This window comes from Alosa sapidissima, chromosome 12 (assembly GCF_018492685.1).
Source record: "Alosa sapidissima isolate fAloSap1 chromosome 12, fAloSap1.pri, whole genome shotgun sequence".
Classification (NCBI taxonomy): domain Eukaryota; kingdom Metazoa; phylum Chordata; class Actinopteri; order Clupeiformes; family Clupeidae; genus Alosa; species Alosa sapidissima.
In genome coordinates this window covers 3,689,855-3,712,635 of record NC_055968.1, presented here as the reverse complement: position 1 = coordinate 3,712,635, position 22,781 = coordinate 3,689,855, and the positions used below count along the sequence as shown (strand labels likewise).

Genomic DNA, 22,781 nt, shown 5'->3' with positions numbered 1-22,781 from the left:
ACACACACACACACACACACACAGTGACTCAGCAGTCCCTGTGAGGCAGAGGCTGATCCACTCAGGTGCCGCAGTGTGCCTGGGTCAGCTTACACTGCAGGAGGAATATCGCCCGTATACCCAACCTATTTAAAGCAACACCAAAGAACTTTCCCTCTGTCGCACACACTATTTGTTTATCCAGCACTGGCTTTGGAAATAACGATGTCCACAGACAAGAGAATATGTTGCATGATTTTATGGAAGTACGATGTATTGCGACATCAGATGCAAGTCAAATTTGTAGTTTCTTATGTCTCATTCCATCAAACTACAGATCCGCTACCCGATCTGGCAAACTTACATAGTGCGGTTATAGCCGATAGAGGGCCGCGAAGCGAATGCAGAAGTGCCGTTCACCCTGTTACGAGTTGATGGACCACTGAAACAATTTTGGAAACATTATTTTAAGGTACAAAAAACTCTTTGGTGTTGCTTCAATACGGTCAGGAGTAAGAAGGGAAACAGACAGGCAAACTGAAACCATAACTATGTCCCTTCATCCTGTGCAGTTCTGCAGTTATAAAAATTCTGCTAAAGAGCTACTACTGTCCAGTAAAGGAGCTCTATCCCTTACTTATTAACTACAACTTTGTGCTAGTCACAATATTGTACTGTGTTGGCAAATAATCTCATCATGTATTGTACACGCCTACAAAGTGCTTGACTTGTGTAAACAATTAATTTTCTATGAAGAAACTAGCCTGGGTGTGTGTGTGTGTGTGTGTGTGTGTGTGTGTGTGTGTGTGTGTGTGTGTGTGTGTGTGTGTGTGTGTGTGTGTGTGTGTGTGTGTGTGTAATTGCGTGCGTGTTTGTGTGTGATTGTAGCCTAGGTGTTCCCATGCTGCCTTGCGCGTGATTTGATTCACGCTGCTAAGGCAGCCTGGAGACCATGGAGCAAATTTTCGCCTGAGATAGGGGACCAATCACAGAACAAGGGGGAAAGCAAGACGATGATGAGCTATGCACAGACGCATTTGATAGACATCCGTGGCACCCAATAAACGGATCTGGGCATTTTTTTCAAATACGAGAAAATTAATGTTTGGTTCCCAGACCACGTCTCATTGAGAAGTGGTGGCGCTAGCCAGGCTATGAAGAAACAGATATAGATAATAAGATGTCACAGGCACATTGATACATTTAGAAGTGGAAACTAGAATCCTCAGAGACTATATACTAGAGGAGTTTCTATTGTTCTATCTATCGTTACTGTGTAGTTTATATCTGTGTATCCTTTACCCTAACATTCAGTTATGCATTCATCATCTGCAATATGCAAATGTTTCTCCTTTGTTTATTTAGAGTGAAAAAGTTCCAGTCATAATATTCAGGCCTTTTCTCTCTGGGACTTTCTATTCTATTTGGTAAAACAATCTAAATTCTATATATTTTCCTACCGAACAGCTTCTGGTGGGGATTGGAATTTTTGCAGACTAGGGGGTAGCTTGAATGGGTTTTGGGTTCACGGAGTAAGCTCAGACCGCCCATCTCTAAATGCATTAAAACAGAGTGATAGATAGATAGATAGATAGATAGATAGATAGATAGATAGATACTTTATTGATCCTCAAGGGGAAATTCAAGAATGAGTGGGGTGGTATTACAACTCTGAAAGGACTTATTAATCGAAAATACTGCTGCAGCCAGAGTTTCGCCCACAATGAAGGAGGGGTACCCTGAGGAAGCAGGGTTGTGCATGATTGAAACAGAGGAAGGGGGAATAGAGAAAGAAAGGCAGAGGAAAAGAAAGAAGGAGGATGAGATGGAAGAAAATCGATTCGGAGACAATGACATGACGAAAAGGAAAAAGAGAAGAATCAAAAGGGAAGAGGGGGGTGCATCGACGACAGCTTGTACACAATTTCATGCTATTTGGTGAGCGTTTCATTTTGCTAGGCTGGGATTACAGCGCATTACAGCAGGGCATTAGAGCAGGAGTTCAAGCGGGAGAAGTAGAACTAAAGCTGCACTGTGATACCCACCCTGATGAAACCTCTTATGTCTCCAGTCATTAAGCTCTCTCCACTCATCTCTCCATCCTCCTCCTCCTCCTCCTCTCTCTCTCTTTGCCAAGTCACTGCTCTGACCCCACACTTCTTCCCTTTCCCTTCACTTCCAGTGGGGTTTATGGATTTAGTCTTAATTATTTGGCATTGCGAGCACCGTGACTTCTTAAGAGTACCATTTCAAAAGGGGCCGTAATCAGGGCACTGGTCCAGCTGCTGTAAGCCATGCCAATGAAAATGTGGGATTTGGCCGTGGGTCTGGGTCAGCCATGCATGCTCAGTTTTCATTCTTATACTTTGTCAGCGCACTCTGATTAATGGGAGAGCTGCTGCACTGTTTGCACAAGACATCTCAGCCACACTACAACTTGGAATTTGGGGAGTTTTTTTCTAAACTGCCCTCTGCTGAGTTAGAAGTCAAAGGTTGGCAGAGGGTCTCTGCTGAATAATGCGTGTCACTCTGACCAGGGTGCTCTGATGGGTGGTGGTGGCATGACTTTGGATTCCCTCTAAAAGTTCAGGAATGCCACTGGAGATGAGAATCCAAGGGCTCTTCAGTCTATGAAAACAAGCTTCTCTGGAAGGAAAAAGCAAATGAGAGGAGGATTTTGAAAGACTAGAGTCAATCATAAAGGGTGGGTATGTGGGGAGTGAGATTCCCCTGAGCTTTCTCAGATCTTCATTAACATGCTCTGATAAGAGTCCTCCACACAAACTACTGCTGCACTCTTTATAAACTGTGCTCGAGATGGATGTGTTTTCAAAGAGGAGTAGGCTAGCCACTGATCTCACCTATAAAATCAACATGGCAAATGAATTGTACACGACACATCACAAAACACTGCCGATACAAAGCTTAGTTAAGGGTGCTGCACTGTGTTGACGTAAGCCTATTTATTGGCTGAAGGCTTTAAGTTGAACGGACGGATGACAAATACATTCCTGCTGGTCAAAAGTGGTCCCTCCCAAAGAGAGCAGACAATTCTGCCGTTCCATCCGATTACATCATGCATAAGACTTACATAATGTCTGCTAATGAAAGACGTGCACTGCCCCAACAGATCACCGACCAGATAGGCCTGCATTACAAAGCAGGGGACCCTTAACTATATGGAAACTTAAAACTTAAGGGATTTTACAAAACAATATTTTAACATTGTAATTTCAGTCCTATATAACCTCTTAGCACACCACCCAAATAATTTATTTCACACTAAAAATCCAATCAATTGAACTTTGTTCTACTCCACCTGCCCAGTAGCTTACCTACCTATATCAAAAGTCCAATATGCCACACCTCAAAGGTGCACAAGGCAAGAACAAAAGGCATCAGTTTCACTAAAGATCAATTAAAACATGACACACAAGTGAGCCTCACACAGACTGAGAAACAAACAGACTAAACAGAACAGGGGGCTGTGATAACTCAGGCCACAAGATATCTGCGTGTCTGACCTGTGTGTCCACTGTTCAATCACTACTGTGTGATCTACAGTACTGTGCAGGTCTTAGGCTTAGCAAAGCTGTGCTCTCAGAAAAGGGGCAAACACATTGCAGAATGGGTCTATGGTAAAATTAGTGGTCCTCAAGTAAAGATCTACAAACACAGCGAAAGCCAAGCCGACACAAGATCAATGGAAATGGCCGAGGTGAAGGATAGCAAGATATGCTAGAGAACCAAGACATTCTGGGCCAGATGCACTAATGTTTTTGAGCCCACTTCAGGCGTATTTGTTTGTACATACCTCGCACAAACCATGTCAAACAGGCCGCAGCGCAAACTGTATGTCGCGGGAGCTGCGAATGGCGATTTGCGGTTTTTCGTGTCATGCATTCATAGGAGGATCAGGGGAAAGTGGGAGTATCGCACAAACACAGGGGAATAGAAGTGCTAATAGCGATTGATTAGGTATTCCGCCATATGTATGAAAACAGCGCATGTCTGTTTTGCAGTGAAAAACTTGCACCTGTTAAAAGCAGGTATAATCCAAATCGCGGTTAAATGTGTCAATTAGAGAAACGTTTAGAGACAGCTGAATCAGTATTCAGAGCATCGGTTTTCTTCATTGTACTATGTCAAAAGCAACCTTAACTTTTGTTTGCCTTTCTAATATATCATAGTTTAACATAAACTATGTAAATAAAGGTGAAAAGTACAGTCAGTGACATACAAGTGGGTTGGGTTCGAGTCTGTGCGTGTGTTGGATTCATAAATGTTGTGTGGATTTTGATGGGAATATGTAGTTGTGAGTGGTATTTTATGATATAGGCTTGGTGATGGGTGTGCAAAGCCTATGACCTAGTTGACTACTTTGGCATGCATCCATAAAATCTTGTACACTTTGTATCGGGTTTCAGCCTCTCACTGGAGCACCTTCTAATGTGTGTGCACCAACTTAGACATCTGATTGGTGATTATATACATGAGGACCTCATCAATTTCATTGCACAAAGGATTTCTAAATGCCAAATGGATCACCTTAAAACATACAGAACATCCACCAACATTGAGTCACAACATTCTCTACATTACAGTTCCTGTTCCAATGATCAGCGTTCATCCCAGTAAATAAACAGCCTGGAACCTCAGTAGGAGTACTTGTACTCAAAAGCGGCCACTCTACCGAAACGGCTCTGCTGTCTGTAACAGAAGCCTTAAAAGAAGCCAGGGCGACCGCTCGGTCATCAGTACTCATTCTGCTTGACTTATCGGCTGCCTTTGACACGGTTAATCACCGTATCCTTCTCTCTATACTCGCTGACATGGGAATCTCCGGTTCTGCTCTCTCCTGGTTTGAATCCTACCTCACAGGACGCTCGTTTAACGTATCATGGCTTGGTCAGCTATCCGCACCTCACCATCTCACCACAGGGGTCCCCCAGGGCTCAGTGCTGGGCCCCCTCCTCTTTGCTATCTACACCACCTCCTTGGGACAGATTATCCGTTCGCACGGCTTCTCATACCACTGCTATGCAGACGACACACAGCTCTATCTGTCCTTTCCACCTGACGACCCCCTGGTTTCAGCACGGATCTCGGATTGCCTTTCAGACATAGCTACATGGATGAAGGCACACCACCTCCAGCTGAACCTCTCAAAGACTGAACTGCTGGTCATCCCAGCTAAACCTACCATACACCACGACATCAACATCAAATTTGACTCCCTGTCTGTTTCACCGACCAGGACTGCAAGAAATCTAGGAGTTGTTCTTGACAACCAACTAAACTTCTCGGATCATGTTGCCTCAGTCGCCCGGTCATGCCGTTTTGCACTCTACAACATACGGAAAATCAGGACTTACTTGACTCAAGATGCTACCCAACTTCTGGTTCAGGCAATAGTCATCTCACGACTCGACTACTGCAATGCCCTCCTGACAGGTCTCCCAGCCTGCGCAGTGAAACCACTTCAGATGATCCAGAACGCGGCGGCGCGCCTGGTCTACAACCAACCCAAAAGGGCACATGTTACCCCGCTGCTCATCCAGCTACACTGGCTACCTATGGCGGCCCGCATCAAATTCAAGTCTCTAACGCTTGCCTACAAAGTAGTCTCCGGTTCTGCTCCCACCTACTTGAATGCCCTCATACAGACTTACACTACCTCCAGACCGCTGCGCTCCTCTGACGAACGACGTCTAGCTCTACCACCGGTACGCTCAAGCCAATCCAAACTTTTCTCATCTGTTGTTCCTCGTTGGTGGAACACACTGCCAGTTCCTACAAGGGCAGGGACATCCTTTTCCACTTTCAAAAAACTCCTGAAGACCCAGCTCCTTAGAGAACATCTACTCTCATAGCAACACTTACAACAAGTCTTACTGATCCTAGCACTCACCAGCCGTTTTAAACTGACAAGTAACTGTTAAAAACAGCACTCACCGACGCACTTATTCTTACTGTACTCTAATGTTTTTTTTAAACTGTCCTAAAATTGTGAGAATTGTTCTAAAAACTTACTGTTTACCATGTTGTTAGTCGCTTTGGTTAAAAAGCGTCAGCCAAATGTAATGTAATGTAATGTAATGTAAAGGAGTACACTGTGTGTCATTTGTTGCTAATGAACTGTAAATCCTCACATCAAAAGACAAACAATGTCCCACAGTGACATCAGCTCCGGCAAAGGTTTTTGTTGCAGGCAGAGGAGGCAGCCAACAGCCAGTCACATTACAAAGAAGGGTCATGATACCACTACACCACTTTGCAGGCTCTCTCTCTCTCGTCAAATTATGTGCTTCTATATCAACTGCTTACTGACAGAAAATAAAAAACAAAAGTTTAGCGATCAGGAATTTGTTCTCCATTTGAAGAATGTAATCGATTGCGGACGTGCACAGACACGGAGTGCATTGTAGGCCTAGACTTAGGTTACTTTCACTTTCTAGAGTACGCATTAATTACGTGAAAGATGGGGATTAGCGATCAAACATCAAATTTATCATGACGTATTGTCACAAACACTTACTCCAATTAGAAAATCAAAACCAAAATCATGTAAGTAAAGATTATGTTAAAGTGTTCTCATTGACGCCTGTATAAGGGGGTGGAGGATGTGATATTTTTGACCTGATACATTTGCCTAAATAAAAGGCCTTAAATTGGAAGTATTTTAGCTTTGATTTTCTTTTGACGCTTCAAGGTAGATCTTGCCTTTGTTCAGGGCGAGGTTAGGGATCTTGGGCTCAAAAAGGTTGGTGACCACTGCCCTAGACCATGCAGAGCTGTGGCAGTAGGCTAGTGCATAGTATCATAATCTGTAGGATAATTGGGTTGAAGACAGAGTCAGAAGACAGAGAAGACAGAGGCAGGTTGTGTCATGATGTGGTCTACTCTGTATTAAATACGTTACACACATGAAAATACCTTTTATTCTTTGTTTAAGGCTTGTAGCATACATCAGATCTTATCTCTGTGGTAAAATAGCTAGAATAGGTAGAAAAGTTTAATACATTGTCGGTTCTACAAAGTGATCTGACTGTATTTTGAATATATTTCATATAACATTAGGCAATAGCCATATCAAAATCTAGTTTTGTCTAATACAATGAGCTAATGCTGTGAACTGAAAGTAAAAACGATGGATCCCTTGACAACAATCAAGTTCCTATCTGTTTGTGTGGCGGTGGCCCTTAACAGCTACTAGGGATGCCTGTTGCTGTATTAAAACACGCAAACATACATAGAAGGGGAAGCAGGATGTTATTCACTTGAAGCTCCTGCATGGCACCAGCCCAGGAGTTTAAATAACAGCAATCAGGGCCAGACACACAAGGGTGTAGTTCAACAACAAAACAAAAGACAAATCTTTGTAAATTACATTAATGCACCAACACACACACACACACACTAATTTTTTTAACCGCTTCCGGAAAAACAATCCAACTATGGCTAGCTAGCGCTATAATTTGGTTATCATTTATTGTTTGCTTTAGACTGATTTTTGAATGATGCCAGTTATTACCCAAACCCTGAGGAATGGCATGAGCGCAAGAAAAGGCAGTATGTGATGTTTACTAGATATGCCAGATTGTCAAAGCTGCAAAAAACTTCTGATTATTATGTGTGACAAGGCTAGTAAATTGGCCTATTAGTGTGTATCTAAGAATAACATTAAAAAGCAAAATGCAATGAGCCTTGCACATCAACTTAGTGATCAAGACCTTCAAGCTTTCTGAATTTCTGAGTGACTCTCTAGCTAATAATATAGAGTAGCCACAGTGAAAGGAAAACAAGCCCTTTTCAAATAAATTATGTTGTTTTGCAGAAACACTGTGGTTTAGTCACTCAGACTGGAAAATCACACAGGTCACCACATGCAACATTCCTCACACACACACACACACACACACTCCTCAACCTCTACCCTATGCACCACCTGCAACCTGTGCTCTCTCAAATCGGGGCCCCCGGGCTGCTCCGTCTCTATGGCAGCACCACAGACAGACAGACAGACAGACAGACAAACAGACAGACAGGAAAGCTGATTTAACAGAGACCCATGGCAGCCAACACTTCCTTCTGCCAGTTTACATCAGCTGATTTTTTAATACAAGGAAGGTGAAATCAAGACTCAACCAATGCGGATCAACCCAACCCAAACAGTACAACTAGTCTTATAATACCAATGCAATTTTGTCAAATCTTCAGTCAGTGCATGTAGTTATACTATGATATAACTAGCTGACTTAGCATTAGCTTAGCCTATAAGTCATATAACCGTTAGGCTACTTGCTAACTGGTAGACATACTATAATGAATTGATCATGTTGATGGCACTCACTCATTCACTCACTTTCACCTTCATTCTCAGCCTTTAAACTTGTCTACCTCTCAGTTACTCACTCCTCCCTTACTCTCCTTTTCATTATTTTTCTCCCCCGTCCAACCCAATGACCCTCCCTACTCAAAGATTTCTCTCTCTTATCACTAGTGCGAGAGGAGGCATAACTCATCCCTCCAGAGTACTACACAGAGAACAAACAGAACTCACTAAGCCAGGCAAGCCAGAGTAAGCAAACCCACTCACCTCTGTAGAACTGAGGGGATTAGCACTCTGTTGCTGTGCGGTGCTGCACTGACGCCGCAACTGTACTAGTTAACTGACCTGGGATCAGGTTTGTTTATCTGATCATTAGGCTCCAGGGGAGCATGACGTTCAAGTGATGCAATTGAGCTTATGGAGACTAATGGACTAAATTACAGTCCAAAGACAAACAAGCAGCACAATTTTAGAAAGAACACATACAGTAATGATGATGACAACAAAACAAAACTCGCACACCATTGTTTGCCGTTGAAAAATTCACTGGTCTGAGGACCGAAACGTTTGTCACCTCACTTGGTAGCACATTGGTTGATGGATTAAACACTTCGTTTTTTTATTTTTCAACGGCAAACAATGGTGTGCGAGTTTTCTTCCATGATTGACTACTACGTTGCCTAAAACTAACGCACCCGCACGGCCTTGAGTATTTGGCGCGAGACCCTACCTGTCTAACCTGAACGACAACAAAACAAAGACATTGTATCTCCAATGATTAACTTTCAGACACTAAAAACCTACATATTTAAAGCCCTAAGGAGGCTTTCAAAATGCATAGCCGTCAGAAGTTTGCCAAGCTTTTTTAATGAGTAATGAGTATGTGTGTGTGCACATTCACTACCCCATCTGATGAGATCTGATGAGACTTAGTGCAGTGGTTGAGGACAGAGGAAGCAGAGGAGGAGTGAGTGTGCATACAGCTCAGTGGCTAATGACTAAATCTCCTACTACAATAGCATTGCAGAACATAGGGAGTTGAGCCAAGCCCCCCACTGTGTAACTAACCACTATGAGACTGGCTGGGAAATGTGCACCGTCCTACCACCTCCAGATTCAATAGTCACTCTTTCTGTCTCCCACATTCACAGGCACACACACAGCTTTAAATGGGCTTTGCAACAATGGCCTCAGTGTTTTATCGTACACTGTACTTAGGCCACATCCAACTGCTAAGAATAACAAGAGAGCCCAAAATTCCATATGAAACTCTGAACATGTAACACTATGTGGACCAAAGACAACAGTGCTCTCATCACAGATCTGCACTCCTTCACTGCTAACAAATATGCCAGTTTTCAATAGCATGCATCTGCCCGTCTGCTTTGATGAATGGGAGAGATGGAGCTCATCAAGTTTGCATAACGAGGTGCTGATAATGACTACATCTGCGGCACCTTGCCTCACAGGACTCCTTTACCGGGTATATTACCCCATTTGTTAAACTTTAATTACCCGTCTCTCCACTGGCTTGGGATCTCATCAGGCCATCACACTACTGGGGATGGGGCGCTCGATGGACTCAGTGTCCAGGCCAGACACAATACAGGGCAGCTAGCCATGAGCCCGTCTCATGCTTCACCCTGTATTGGGTGCTTGAGACCCAACAATCAAGTCTTTGGTGCATAGCTATCAATACCCCCGTTTCTTCAGGGTTTCTCACATATTTTAGCAACACCCCCCCCCCCCCCTCCCCTCCTTGGTCTTCCCGTTTAATATTTTCCTGTAAATATCCCATATTTAAAAACTCTCACATTAGCTCTACCTGACCTGTCCGACTCTGTAGTGCTGTCCTGTTGCTACCCTCTCGCCCTTCCAGTGAAACAGATTCTGTAAAAGCAGAAGAGCATTGTTTTGCTTGCTTCAAGGTGCGTGCAACTTTAGAGTGATATTATTTAAGATAAATCAGATTACTGTGTAGTTGTTGTGAGAACACATCTTGACGCCAATCGGTACGGTCACATTATAGCTTTACACCTCGTTCAGTTAGTGCAAAAGTTTTGTAGACAATGAATTCTTGCTATTAGCAGAGGGATAGCAACAGAAAGCCCAATGTTGAAATTTGAAAATTTCCATCTTAATGCAAAAAATTCTTGCACACATTTTACAGCACTGTCTGATAACGTCAATCTAATAATGGAGCAGCGTGAATGCTGGATTATTGACCGGACGGACCAACTTCTGACTTGAGTCGATCATAACCCCATGTAGAGAAATCCGGTTTAGCTATCAGGAAGTGTCAGGATTTCAGCAAGCATTTCATAGACTGGCCATGAGAATCAAGGGAACATGGATGTTTTCTCCATTTGAGGAACGTAATTGATTGCAGACAGCTACAGACAGAGTGCATAGTAGGCCTACTTTTACTTTCTAGAGTGTGCATTCATTACGTGAAAGATGCTTCATACCAAAATAGCTATCAAAGATTATTACATTTAGAAACATTCATTTTAAGCCCTGCATACAAGTAGTTTTGGTGTGAGACAATTAGGCGAATAGGAGAGGGTAATACAAACACAGACTGCTGATTAGATATGTGATGACAAACTGTTAACTCACAATTAAAATGTCTTTTTAAAGTATGACCACAAACTAAAAACACAAATAAGGTCATTAAAACACCATGTATGTTCAAGAAATGAGACCAGTATGACAAAAACAGCTTGTTTCTTGGTACTTTTGGGGCACCGGATATTTGCCTAATGTCTTTCTCTATGCCATGTCTGCTTTGCAAGAAGCCACTTTGAGATTACGTTGTTCCTGAATAACCAAATTGTATGCCTAATGATGCACTAGCTTTACAACCCCCAGTGCCATCACCCAAGCAAACGGATAATACTATAAACCTATTGTAGGAGAACAGGTGACAACAAAACACCCTCGTCTGCTTGCATCACACCACCTGCCATTTGACCCCTGGTTCATATAGAGGAGAGCATCAGAATGTCATAACCTACTTACACCATTATCTAACTAAAGCCTCTTTGGACAGCACATCAGATCTGTGTGGTCAAGCCCACAGGGAAAGAGTGATGAAATGTCCGAAAATGAAAAAAAAAAAAAAACAGAACACGAAAATATGTAAAGCTGATTTAGTGATGCGGGATTCTTACACAACTGGTATTCAGAATAGACAGCCATCTGTCATCTGTGAGCCTGATATCATACTTCTATTACCTATTCCAGATGGAGCTTGTTGTACTGATTATAAGTTATTAGTTAAATGCAGGGGGTGTAGAGGCATCAACTCTCATTTTAAATTCATTCAAGCTATAGAGCCAGAGTTGAACACAACTGTACATTTAATTTAATGGAAAACACATATACATAATCTGTATGGCTACCACCTCTCCATTAGCCTGGACAAATATGCTGTATGTGGGGTGATAAAGAGAGGGAGAAATGGTAATAGGCAGACGTAAAGACCTGAGGGTTTAAGAGGGAGCAAGTGAAACAGGAGAGAAGGACGTTTGTCCATTCACACATTGCTTTCAATCGAATTTTTCGAATCTCTCTTTGTGGTCGCTGACCAGTACTCGCTGCACTGATAAACAAACATAAGACAGAGGCTAAGGATGACTACCAGTCTATTTACATTATTTCATTAAAGATCCATGGTAAGTGTTAAATTAGCTCTCCGTCTAAACACATCTTTTTTCAATGTCACACAAATAACACTTCAAGTCCAGGAAACTTGAGATGATCATTGTGAACCAAAACAATCAAACATTCTGAACCACCACAACCCTGAGTATGGGGTGGAGGGACAACACACCAGCCAATATCTTCATTACATAGGAAAATAGGCCCAGATTACCAGGAATGATAACATAACATAACATAAAAGCTGGGCCAGGCGGGTTTGTGTGTGTGTGTTTGTTTTCGCTTGAGGAACACGTCAGACTATTGTTGAATGGGACCGCAGACTGAACACCTTAGTATCATCATGTCCCACATGACCTCATCTAATGGAACAACTGCAGGAGGAAGAGTTACAATAACATAGAGGGAGTATGTTTGCACATGCCCTTTTAGGTAAATAAAATGACTGAGATAAAAAAGGACCATACAAATATGAATATTTAAGATATTTCACAATCCCGTCATGCTCACATAATATTCATCCACTGAAAGAGTAGGTTTATCAATTTAAGGTCTCTTCAAGGTAGTGTGCGATTACAATCCTCAAGATTTCTGAAAGCTGAGTGTAATTCAGCAGCTAACATAAGACATAATAAAATAGGTCTACATATAAAATAGGCTTACATAACCCCTACATGTAGGTTAACTATGGAGGCATAAATGATATCTTGCATGAGCATAAAAACACCTCACTAATTCCATGCTGACTGAGCTCAATGAAGACAAAGAACAGAGCCCAGAATATATTAATACATTTATGGGGAGGAAATTCTCTCTGGACCAGCCTAATGCAAATCAATGACAATTTCCATGCCCTTCCCCTGTCCCAAACTCTCCCTTAATGCTTTTGACTGGTCAGCTGTGTTTGTTATACATGTTGTTAAGCATTAAACGCAAACATCCGCCTTCTGAGCACTGCAAGAACATAGTAAGACCCATGGGACAAGAATGTGAAGACCGGCAGGTTGTGGTGTGAATGAAAAAAAGCAAAAACAGATTTAACAGAAGACACCTAGAGAATGCTTAACTTGAACCAAATAAAACACTAGGTAAAAGAGGCAGACAAAAGTGACTGATAAATGTCAAGCACATGTCATGAGGTTTTACTAGTGTAGTGATACATGCACACAACACAACAGTATAACAGTTATTTTCTTTCTGAAGGTAAATTCGGCTCTAACTACAAAACAATCAACCATGTTCACCGGTAAAATTTTGAAAGAAAGAAAGAAAGAAAGAAAGAACGGTGTCAGACCAGGTTCAGAAATATCAGTGCAGATGTCCATGGCTGTGCAAGAGGGCAAATACTGCAAAAGATATCTTGTCACCTTTGAGTGACTGACCACCACCGTTGGTACCATCTTAAAACACTGGCTTAAGGAGGGTTAAACTAAATTGAATGTGGCATCTCTTGAACCCTACAATGCAATGTCAGGCACAGTCTATCAATGGAATATGTAGTTTTAATGGAGTGCAGTTTACTGCAGTGACACAGGCACCTGGCAAAGCAACTGTAACAGTTAGCTATTTCCTTTCTGAAGGTAAATTCAACAGAGAATCCAATGCAATCGACCGTTCATCATGTAGCCTAGCATACATTCAGTGAGTTAGTAAATCAGTAGCCTAAGTAAGAAAGAAAGAAAGGTGTCTGGCCAGGTTGTACACCTGGATAGGAGGGCAAATACTACGAAAGATATCGTGTCACCTTTGAGTGACTGTGACCACCGTCGCTACTCTCTGAAAACACCATTGACAATAAAAGAAAGGAAGACACTGGTCAGGGCGGGTTCAACTAAATTGAATGTGGCTTCTCTAGAATCCTATAACCCAAAACAGCTGCAATATGCTGTGCCTGAAACATTAACTACTTTAAGTCCGTTAAACGTATTGGACTCAAGTATTATAACTACATGAGTGTGTAAAAGAAAGATAAGACAGTGATAATAAACACCGAGCAATTGGTGCAAAATAAAACAGGGACATATCGACTTACCGCATCTTTTTCATCAGGCCCGCTTTCCGGTTGATCCGAAATGCACAACTTTCTCTTATTTTTGTTTTCAGTCCTCTTCATTGTGTAACATTAGGTAGTTGTCGAGTTCAGTGAAGACCTAGCTTCTAGTATGGGTAATTCATTGAAATGTGTGCTTTCCCCCGCTTATTGGTTTAACGTTAGCAGGTTAGCCTTTTCTCTGGCCAACTAATTAGTTAACGTTGCAGTTTCGCTAAATTCATTGAATTTCTCGAACACTCCATTATGAACGGTAACGTTAGCCAAGATACGATTGTGCTATTTCCGCCGCAAAATAAAAAGCCCACACAACGAATGTGTCTGTGTTGATCCTTTGCGAGCACAGCGCGTAAGCTAACTATCAACTTCAGTACCTCTGCCTTGTTGTTGATTAGGCTTGGAACTACATGATGAGGCTTGTCATTCAGTGCAGTCTTAATGCTACGTTCATGTTGGCTAGCACTTCGTGCGAGGTTAGCTGTGCCGAGACTGAAAAGTTCGTATCAAGGTATGCAAAGGCATATAACTATTCAAAAACGGTGGCCTTTCATTGGAAACAAAGATGTTCGACACTGACTTCACTTGATACGTGACGTCATTACATTAATTTTCCGTGTAAAAGAGCTAATTACAGTGACCTTTCAAGAAATTAACCAATCGCGTTACTGTGACACTCAACACCAAGATTCCCGACCTAACGTTACCAGGTACCTATCGTGTAAAATAGCTAACGTTTACTTAGCTATGACAATTTAAAAATAACTGGTATCGATGTTATTATGTATCGCATGAAAAATGTTTCTTGGCGACAGAACAACCTAGCTTCTTCCGTCTCGCAAGGCTGATGTTTCAGCGAAGTATGTCAATCAATTGCACCATGTAGCCTTTACCAGAGAGTGTTCAAGCGGTAATCAAGGATCTTTGCCTTTACGTTTAGCCCGCGTTCCGCTCGAGACACGTACTAACTTGCAGTAGGCTATCACATGTCCAGTCTGTCAGGTAGGCGACACAATCGCTTCTTGACAAGCAATCAGCTTGGTAATGGATATTACTATTGAAAAAAAATGTGTTTAGTCGGTTAGGCACCTATTCCTCCCTTCCTCCTAGACCGGCTACAACAGCACAAGCGGTGATAAACTGCTGCAGATGCATTTCTGCAACCAGTGTGATCTTCACTTGACGCGCTTCCTGAATCTCGTATCAAGTATCATGTCAGTCGAAGTTTACTTGATAACTGATCTAGGTTCAGACCAAGTAATTTTTTGACCACATGCAACAAGGAAAATATAGTTCTGGCTGATCTGACAACAGTGAACATCAGCCGGGGGACTAGACAAAAAAGAAGTGCTGTTTTCTTTTTGCAGTTTGCTGCCACCTTGTGTCAGCCGGTAGTTGTTACCACGTCCCATCACTTTTAAGGTGAGGAGCCAGAACATTTCTCCCCCAGTTGTTTATACACGTGACGTGAATATAAATATTTTTTGTAGTGCACGTTTTCTGAAATCGTATGTGTAAAGATGCAAATAAGGCAGTCAATATGCGTCCATTTGCATATATTTACCAAACATTAATCTGACAAAGACAGGTTCAAAATTGTTATTGCATTCTGTTAACATAGCCTAGGACATCAGGAAAATACTGTCAGAAGTCAGAAAGAGATCAATTTTCATAATGTCATAAACCAGGCTATATATATGAATTATATTACCTTGTGTAAATATACTTTCTACTTTCAGCAGTCTCTGCATTCTTGCAGGGAACACCATGTGCTTGGGTGGGGATGGTGATGGGTATTCAGTGGATCCTGGAAAGTTTGATTGGGTGGTGGGGTGATGGGGTGGGGATGGTGATGGGAGATATGGTCCAGAGTCTCCATTTGACTGATGAGGCCCTAAGAGGCTATCTCCTCATGCTCATTACATCCATTTGTTTGCTGAGATTCCGGGGAGTTTGACGCCAGTGATTGGCTTTAGGTCATTTCAGCAGCATCCTTCTTATCGTGTCCAGTGGACGTGGCTGGGCATTGTTGAGCAGGTTGTCTAAGTATCTCCAAGGTCTTCATGGTTGGCCTGTCTCTGTTCCAGCTTGTGTTTTGGTTTAGCCGATTTGTTGATGTCATTAACTTGTTCTCTTTGTATGGCTACTGAGTGCTTATCAGAGGGAGAAGTTTTTATCCCCAGGCCATCCGAACTCTGAACTCACACTATACTGACTTTGCACACATTCACTCTTCAGCACTCTCAAACATTTCCCAACTCTGAACTCACACTATACTGACTTTGCACTCATTCACTCCTCAGCACTCATTATTATTTTTGATTTCTCCTCCATCTACCCATGTCCTTGATTGCCTAGCCTTTCTTTTCCAATCCTCCCCCACCTTTCTTATGCAGCCCTTGCCACTTAATCTACTAAGCCCCTCTTCTACTGCACTTTTTACCCCCCCCCCAACTTTGCACAAATAGGCTGACACCAGACATAATTTCACTGCATTTCTTACTTCCAGTATATATATATGCATGTGACAATAAACTTCCTTGTATCCTTGTACAGCATACAATCATCCTTTCTCCATTTAAATGTCTCACAGCAAAGTATACTGCACTGGTAGTCTTCATTGCACATGGAATCTGGCATTGCACTTGTAAATGTGGACAGGTACATGAACAGTCCGGCAGTGATGGTTGTTTGTGTATATGTGTGTGTACGTTGTGTGCGTCAGAGTTGGGGACTCGAGTCCCACTTAAGTCGCACAAACAGTGACTTCAGACTTGACTCGGACTCAAGCTTTGAGACTCGTGAACAAGCTGTATTTCATGCGATTAGTGTTTTTTCCCATCTAAATTTATTTATGTATTTCTATTTTATTGGTGCATATTCAGTATGTTAAGGAAACATGTGACGAGCTGCAAGTCCCCTTTGCCATAATGCGTTGCCTAACTCATGCTCTACTCACTCACAGATCAAAAAATCCATTGACTACGGCAACAAGTCCAGGTTCAACGTCGAATTTCATCAGGCATCTCAAAACACACCCAGAAAGAGCATATGAGGCACAGGTAACAAGCTAAACATCGCAAAGTGTTGTGCTAATGCTGGGAACAGACAGATTGCATGTTTATATTTGGTCATATGATGTGTGAACCCCCCCTCCCCTCCAACACTACACGTGTCAGTTGTATCATGCAGATTGTGTCAAGTAAAATAAACTATTGAAAAAAATGGCAATTGGGCAATTCAGATGTCCTGGACCATGTTTATGACCCTCTGTAGAACCTTTTTGTCAGCTGCAGAGCAGTTAGCATGTGATGCAATATATTCTATGGAACAATGGTAGATACACATAAGCAAATGAGTAGCATCTCACCATAAATGGGCTCAGTGACCACAGGGACCAATCAACACCACCATGTTTAATGTGCAGACATAATTAAATGGACGGAGGATGAAGGTGTGTTAAGTGTCAACAGGACACATTTTGATTTATGCAACATGATGTCCTGGAGGAAGACAAAGCAATTTCTCACAACTCTGCAACGGGTTTGGTTTTATATGTCCATTGATGAATTCATATTTTAAACAACTAGTGCAGTGCATGCCCGTTCAAACATGCCATTCCTGTAGAAAACCCGTAGCCCACTTACATGGCCACAGGTGTGCCTGCCTAAAAATTGGATGATAGGAAAAACATCATTCCAGCTAAGCATTCAATAATGAATACTGAATTTTATATAACAATACACTAGCCTAAAATAAATATGCAGTCAGTGAGCAGAATTTAGGCATGGCTGCATGTGACATTGTTACAGATCAAAATGACAGCCTTAACTCAGAACAGCTGTTAGACTTTATATATGTTTATTGTTATGCTTATTGAATAGCTTTCTGATAGAGAAGACAAACCATTTTGTGGAATGACCCGTGCTGTGCCCTGATTCAGGGCTGCCAAAACTCTGCTTACCCTCTCTGTCTCTGGACCTGCGCTGTGCTGTGTGAGAGGGGGAGTGGCTACAATAAAGTGGAGAAAGCCAATGGGTGCTTCTTTTATCAATTTATTTAACAATCTCTTTTGAAGTGTTTTGTAATAAAACCATGTACAGTAAAATCACTGACTGATAGACTTTTGCTCTGGCTTTATTCTATTTTCAATGATAAATTAAAAATCCATAACAGCACATTACTTTTCTGTCAGAAACTTCTTTTCTGGGAACACTCCTTTAATCACGATCGTTGACAACAGAGAAAAAAAGGCGACAAATGTGAGCAGGGCTCTCAGAGCTTTAAACCAGCTAGGGTAGGTGGGAAGAAGAGCGAGATCATAGTGCAGAGCAATTCCTAGCCCAATGATCACCGTTATAGCTGACTGTGTAAAATAATCTTTGCTGAAGAGTAAAGCTACCCATGCTATCAAAGAGGGAACAACACTATTTGCCAGGTTCAGCCAATCAGGTTTGGCTGGACTACCCTCAGGAATGGCAAAACCCCAACGCACACCACCCAAGAAGGACACGATACAGGCTCCATATGCAACTTGTGCAAATGCTATCTCAGGCATGTAGAGCTCTGTAGCACCCATGACAAGTGGAGCGGCCACAAATGGCATGAGTCCGGATAGTCCAAGATATAAGGCCGGTTTGGGCGCCAGTTTTAAGTCCTTCATATCATACCGCAGCAGGTCCAGTTCCCGAGAAGAAGGCTCTTCAGGGGGCTTTCTCTTATGCATCCAAGCTGAACTGTGGAAAGACTGAATCCTGAGGAGAGTACCTGAGTTCAATCTGAGAGGCTCTGGACCTCTGCATATTGACCCGCAGCTCAGAACCTTTCCTCTGATACATGGTGGTCTATCTGGGCAAGCGGATAGTCTGGAAACAAGCTGCAAAGGCTGAAATTAAAAGGTATGTTTTTGTTAAAATGAATTGCAACAGGGACAACCTGTACACTGTTGAGATGATTGTACAACGTTACTACATTATGCAACAGATTCCACCGTGGATCGTCTCATCTGCTTACATAACAGTGTTATATGTTTAAATAACATGGAACAAACATAATGCAAAGTGCAAGAGAGAAAGAAGTAGGACTATACATGAATACCTTGTTGCCAGACAAAATGCATCTTCTCAGTACACAAGACAACATCTCCCTAGAATCAAACATAACAGAAGTTATTTTATTTCATATATGAAAAAAAATATGTATATATATATATATATATATATATATATATATATATATATATATAAATTATGTATAGAAAGCTACCTAGGTGGCATGCAAAACACGTATTACGACTTGATTCTAGCATTACAATTAGGTTATTTTGATTAGGCTAGTAACTCTGTAGTAAGCTAGCTAGATATGTAAATAGCAATGACAGGTTGCAACTTATGGACAACTCCTAAATAGTTTAACACATTGATTGAGTCAGTACCAATCAGATGTAACATTAGCACACTTAACTTACCTAGGCACAATTGTCATCTGACGCTCTCATCGTTAAAACGACACTATCGTGTAGATCAACAGTAGCAAGCTAGCTCGAACGGAAGAAGGTCACCCATGCAATCGAACAGTGCAGAGTAAATTCTTTCCGCCAGCATATTTCTATGGGCAAAATCGTTCCTAGCAAGCAAGTACCGCTAGTCTATCGAGCGCGCATCGGCGTGTGTCATAAAAAGGGCTTGAAGCTGTTTAAGGTTAAAGAAGTACAGTTGCTTAATCGTTGATATAAAAAAAGAGATTAATCACCTCTGAGTTTGGATTTTAACGAATAGGCTACATTTCACATTCTGAAGTTAAGTAGGCCTGTGTCAAACAAAAAAATAAACACTGACAACTCTCTCCATCAATATTAAAAGGCAGGCTAACTTAAGGACAGTCCCACGACATATTTAAGCATTAGTACATTTAATTGACTGTTTATGGGTCATGATGACTCCTTCAGTTAGTGATGACATGAGTTGCTCAGACATTCAACTTTAGGCCTACATGCTTTACAAAAACAGTAATATCATTTGAAACACACTATAGTGGGACAAAAATGGTATGGTGGTATGCTATACGTACAACTTTCTGGTGCATCAGAAACTCAGCTTTATGTTTTGAAAAAAATATCTGGTGTGCACCAGAAAGTTTAACTGTGCTACATGAAATTAAGCACCAGATCAACTTGTTTATTCGTTTGTGTGTCTCAGGGTCTCACTTAAAGCAACATGCAACAATTTGCCATTTAAGGGGCTCTGTATATTCCAGAATACCACATAGACCAGGGGTCGGCAACCTTTTTTGCCTGGAGAGCAACTTTTACCAAATGTATAATTTTTTTAATCTCAGAAGAGCCACATAAAGACAGTTGCAAGAAAAAGTTTGGATATTTAACGTACAGTTACTTTCATTCAACAGAGGATTTTTAAATACATTTTCTAGTTTTAATGTGCAAGTAACTTGAAATGTAAAGTGGAATGACAGAAGTATGGGCCTTAAAGGCCCATTCACACCAAGAAACTTCACCTCACTGAATATGAGCCAGCCAGACTCCAAGGCCATCACCAAATCTAATCTCTGGTAGGCCTAATGTTCAATTTCGCCAATGATATGTCAACGAAAATTGAGTGGTGTGTTGTTAGCTATGATGTTACACATTGTATTATATTATCCATAGCATATAACTATGTAGCCTAACTATTCTGTAAAAACATTGTAGCCAAACACACTGCATAACCAAAAGTTACAACAGCTACTATTTCAGCCTTGTGTTTGCGCTCGCAAGCTGTGGTTGCTGACGTTTCCTTTTTGACATTTTCCTTATCTAGCCTAGCCTACAGCATGCGCACACATCAACAATAACAATTAAAGTGTTCTTGTTGACTGAAATGGAGGGAAATCTGTGATTTTGTTTGATATTGACATGGCAACGAACTGCGAATGTAACAATATTGTGCAGGCTACGGTTATAGAGTCAAGAAAGTTAGGGGGAAAGTTATATGCCTAGGCTAAATTACTTAGATAGACCTACAGTATTACATTTTGAAAATGAACGAACTAAAATAAAATACATTTTAATTAAATACTCATTCATTATTTTCAAGAGCTGAGCCGCATCAGAGGGATCAAAGAGCCGCATGCGGCTCCGGAGCCGTGGGTTGCCGACCCCTGACATAGACACTTCACTGACACTGGGTTTAAAGCCGATCACATCTAGAGTTTGACATCAATGGCCATTGTGTGAATATGTGAATTCATATTCCTGAAAGGGTTGAAACTATCATTGCATCATAGGACCGTATTTTTGGCCGCTGTTTTCTTCCCTTTGTTTGTGAGTTTGTTTGTTTTATATTTGACAAAATCAACATTAAACTTGATAGTAGCCCACTTGGCTGATAGGGTACTCTGATACAGTAGGCGTCAACATGAGTGCACTGAAACTTTGTCACTTGCCCACACACACCAACACAAGCATTCCATAAACAACGGATTTTATTGAGCAGCACCGACAAACACAGAACTGAATTGTAATCTACACCTCAGCAGCGAAAGAGTTTGGTGGTAGTGTGAGGGGATAATTATGAACGCAGGGAAACTATGTTTAGTCATGTTTTTCCCAGTGATTTTGTGTCAACGATTCCCGGGACACTGAAAGACAGGGGTGCACGAAACTTGTTGGGCATGTAGCCCCACAAGGATGACACGGAACCATTGTTTTTCATTTTGATCCGTCGCCCCCCTGCCGGACTGGACCCCCGAAAGTAGGGTAGGACGGACACAGTTTTAGTATGTTGGTCTCAAGGGGCCAATTTGATGTATAGTGCCACCTAGTTAAAAATTAAAATGCAAAAATGAGGTGTTGTAGTATCTCTGGCTGACAGGTTCAAAACTGCACGGAATTTGAAGTAGAATCATTATGACACCCTCTGACTGCATGCCAAGTTTTGTGGAATTCTATTCATGGGGGACCATACAATAAATTATGTATGTGTACATTTAGTGACTGTACACTACGCATGCACACACACACACACACACACCCATGAACACAAACACAAAGATACATGCACACACATGCAGGCAGGCACACACAGACACACACACACACACACACACAAACACACACACAAGCACAGACACACACACACATAAACATACACGCACACACATACAGTAGACATGTAGGCATACGTATGCACGCACATGCACACACACAGGCAGGCACTCACAGACTCACACACACAAACGCACACATAAGCACACACACACACGCATGCACACACACACACACAGACACACGCACACACATACACAGTAGACATGTAGGCATGCGTATGCGCGCACATGCACACACACAGGCAGGCACGCACAGACTCACACACAGGCATGCACACACACACATAAACACAATCATGTACATTCACACATGCACAAACACACACGCACGCACAAACACACATAAAAACACACACATGCAGGCACATGCTGTCACACACACACACACACCCCATTACCCCCCCACACACACTCACAAGCAAAAACACACACACAGAGAAACACACATATACACAAAAACAAACGCACATGCACCTACTCATTTACAGACACAAAAGTTGCAAGAGTAGGGGATGGAGGAGATGGAGACAAATTGACAAGCGTTATTTATTTTTGCGGAGAGAATGTGCAGGACTGAATGGCGGTCGTATTTTGTACCGCTTTGCGGTATAGTTTACAGTTTTTCTCGATTGCTTTGATGCAATGAAACTGGGATCC

General features: G+C 41.9%; 2 protein-coding genes across 7 annotated transcripts in view; both read right to left on the bottom strand.

Annotated features, from left to right (window-relative positions):
- The window catches only part of mast2 (microtubule associated serine/threonine kinase 2), a 122,685-nt gene extending 107,777 nt beyond the window's left edge, over window positions 1-14,908 (bottom strand). For 4 of the 6 annotated variants that reach the window (XM_042111511.1, XM_042111512.1, XM_042111515.1 and 1 more), the window contains exons 1-2: window positions 14,007-14,908; window positions 10,142-10,201 (exon numbers count right to left, since the gene is read on the bottom strand). In XM_042111511.1, coding sequence (XP_041967445.1) covers window positions 10,142-10,201; window positions 14,007-14,087 — 141 coding nt within the window. In that variant the 5' untranslated portion in view covers window positions 14,088-14,908. The remainder of the gene's footprint in view (window positions 1-10,141; window positions 10,202-14,006) is intronic. The other 2 variants (XM_042111513.1, XM_042111514.1) reach the window with 1 other exon arrangement.
- A 2,494-nt stretch (window positions 14,909-17,402) lies between these two features.
- On the bottom strand, window positions 17,403-19,611 carry tmem69 (transmembrane protein 69). Its single transcript, XM_042111522.1, has 3 exons — window positions 19,489-19,611; window positions 19,119-19,167; window positions 17,403-18,906 (listed from the first exon to the last, which is right to left on the bottom strand). The coding sequence occupies exons 1-3, from the start codon at window positions 19,503-19,505 to the stop codon at window positions 18,202-18,204; spliced, it is 771 nt and encodes a 256-aa protein (XP_041967456.1). The 5' UTR covers window positions 19,506-19,611; the 3' UTR covers window positions 17,403-18,201.
- Window positions 19,612-22,781: the final 3,170 nt, after the last annotated feature.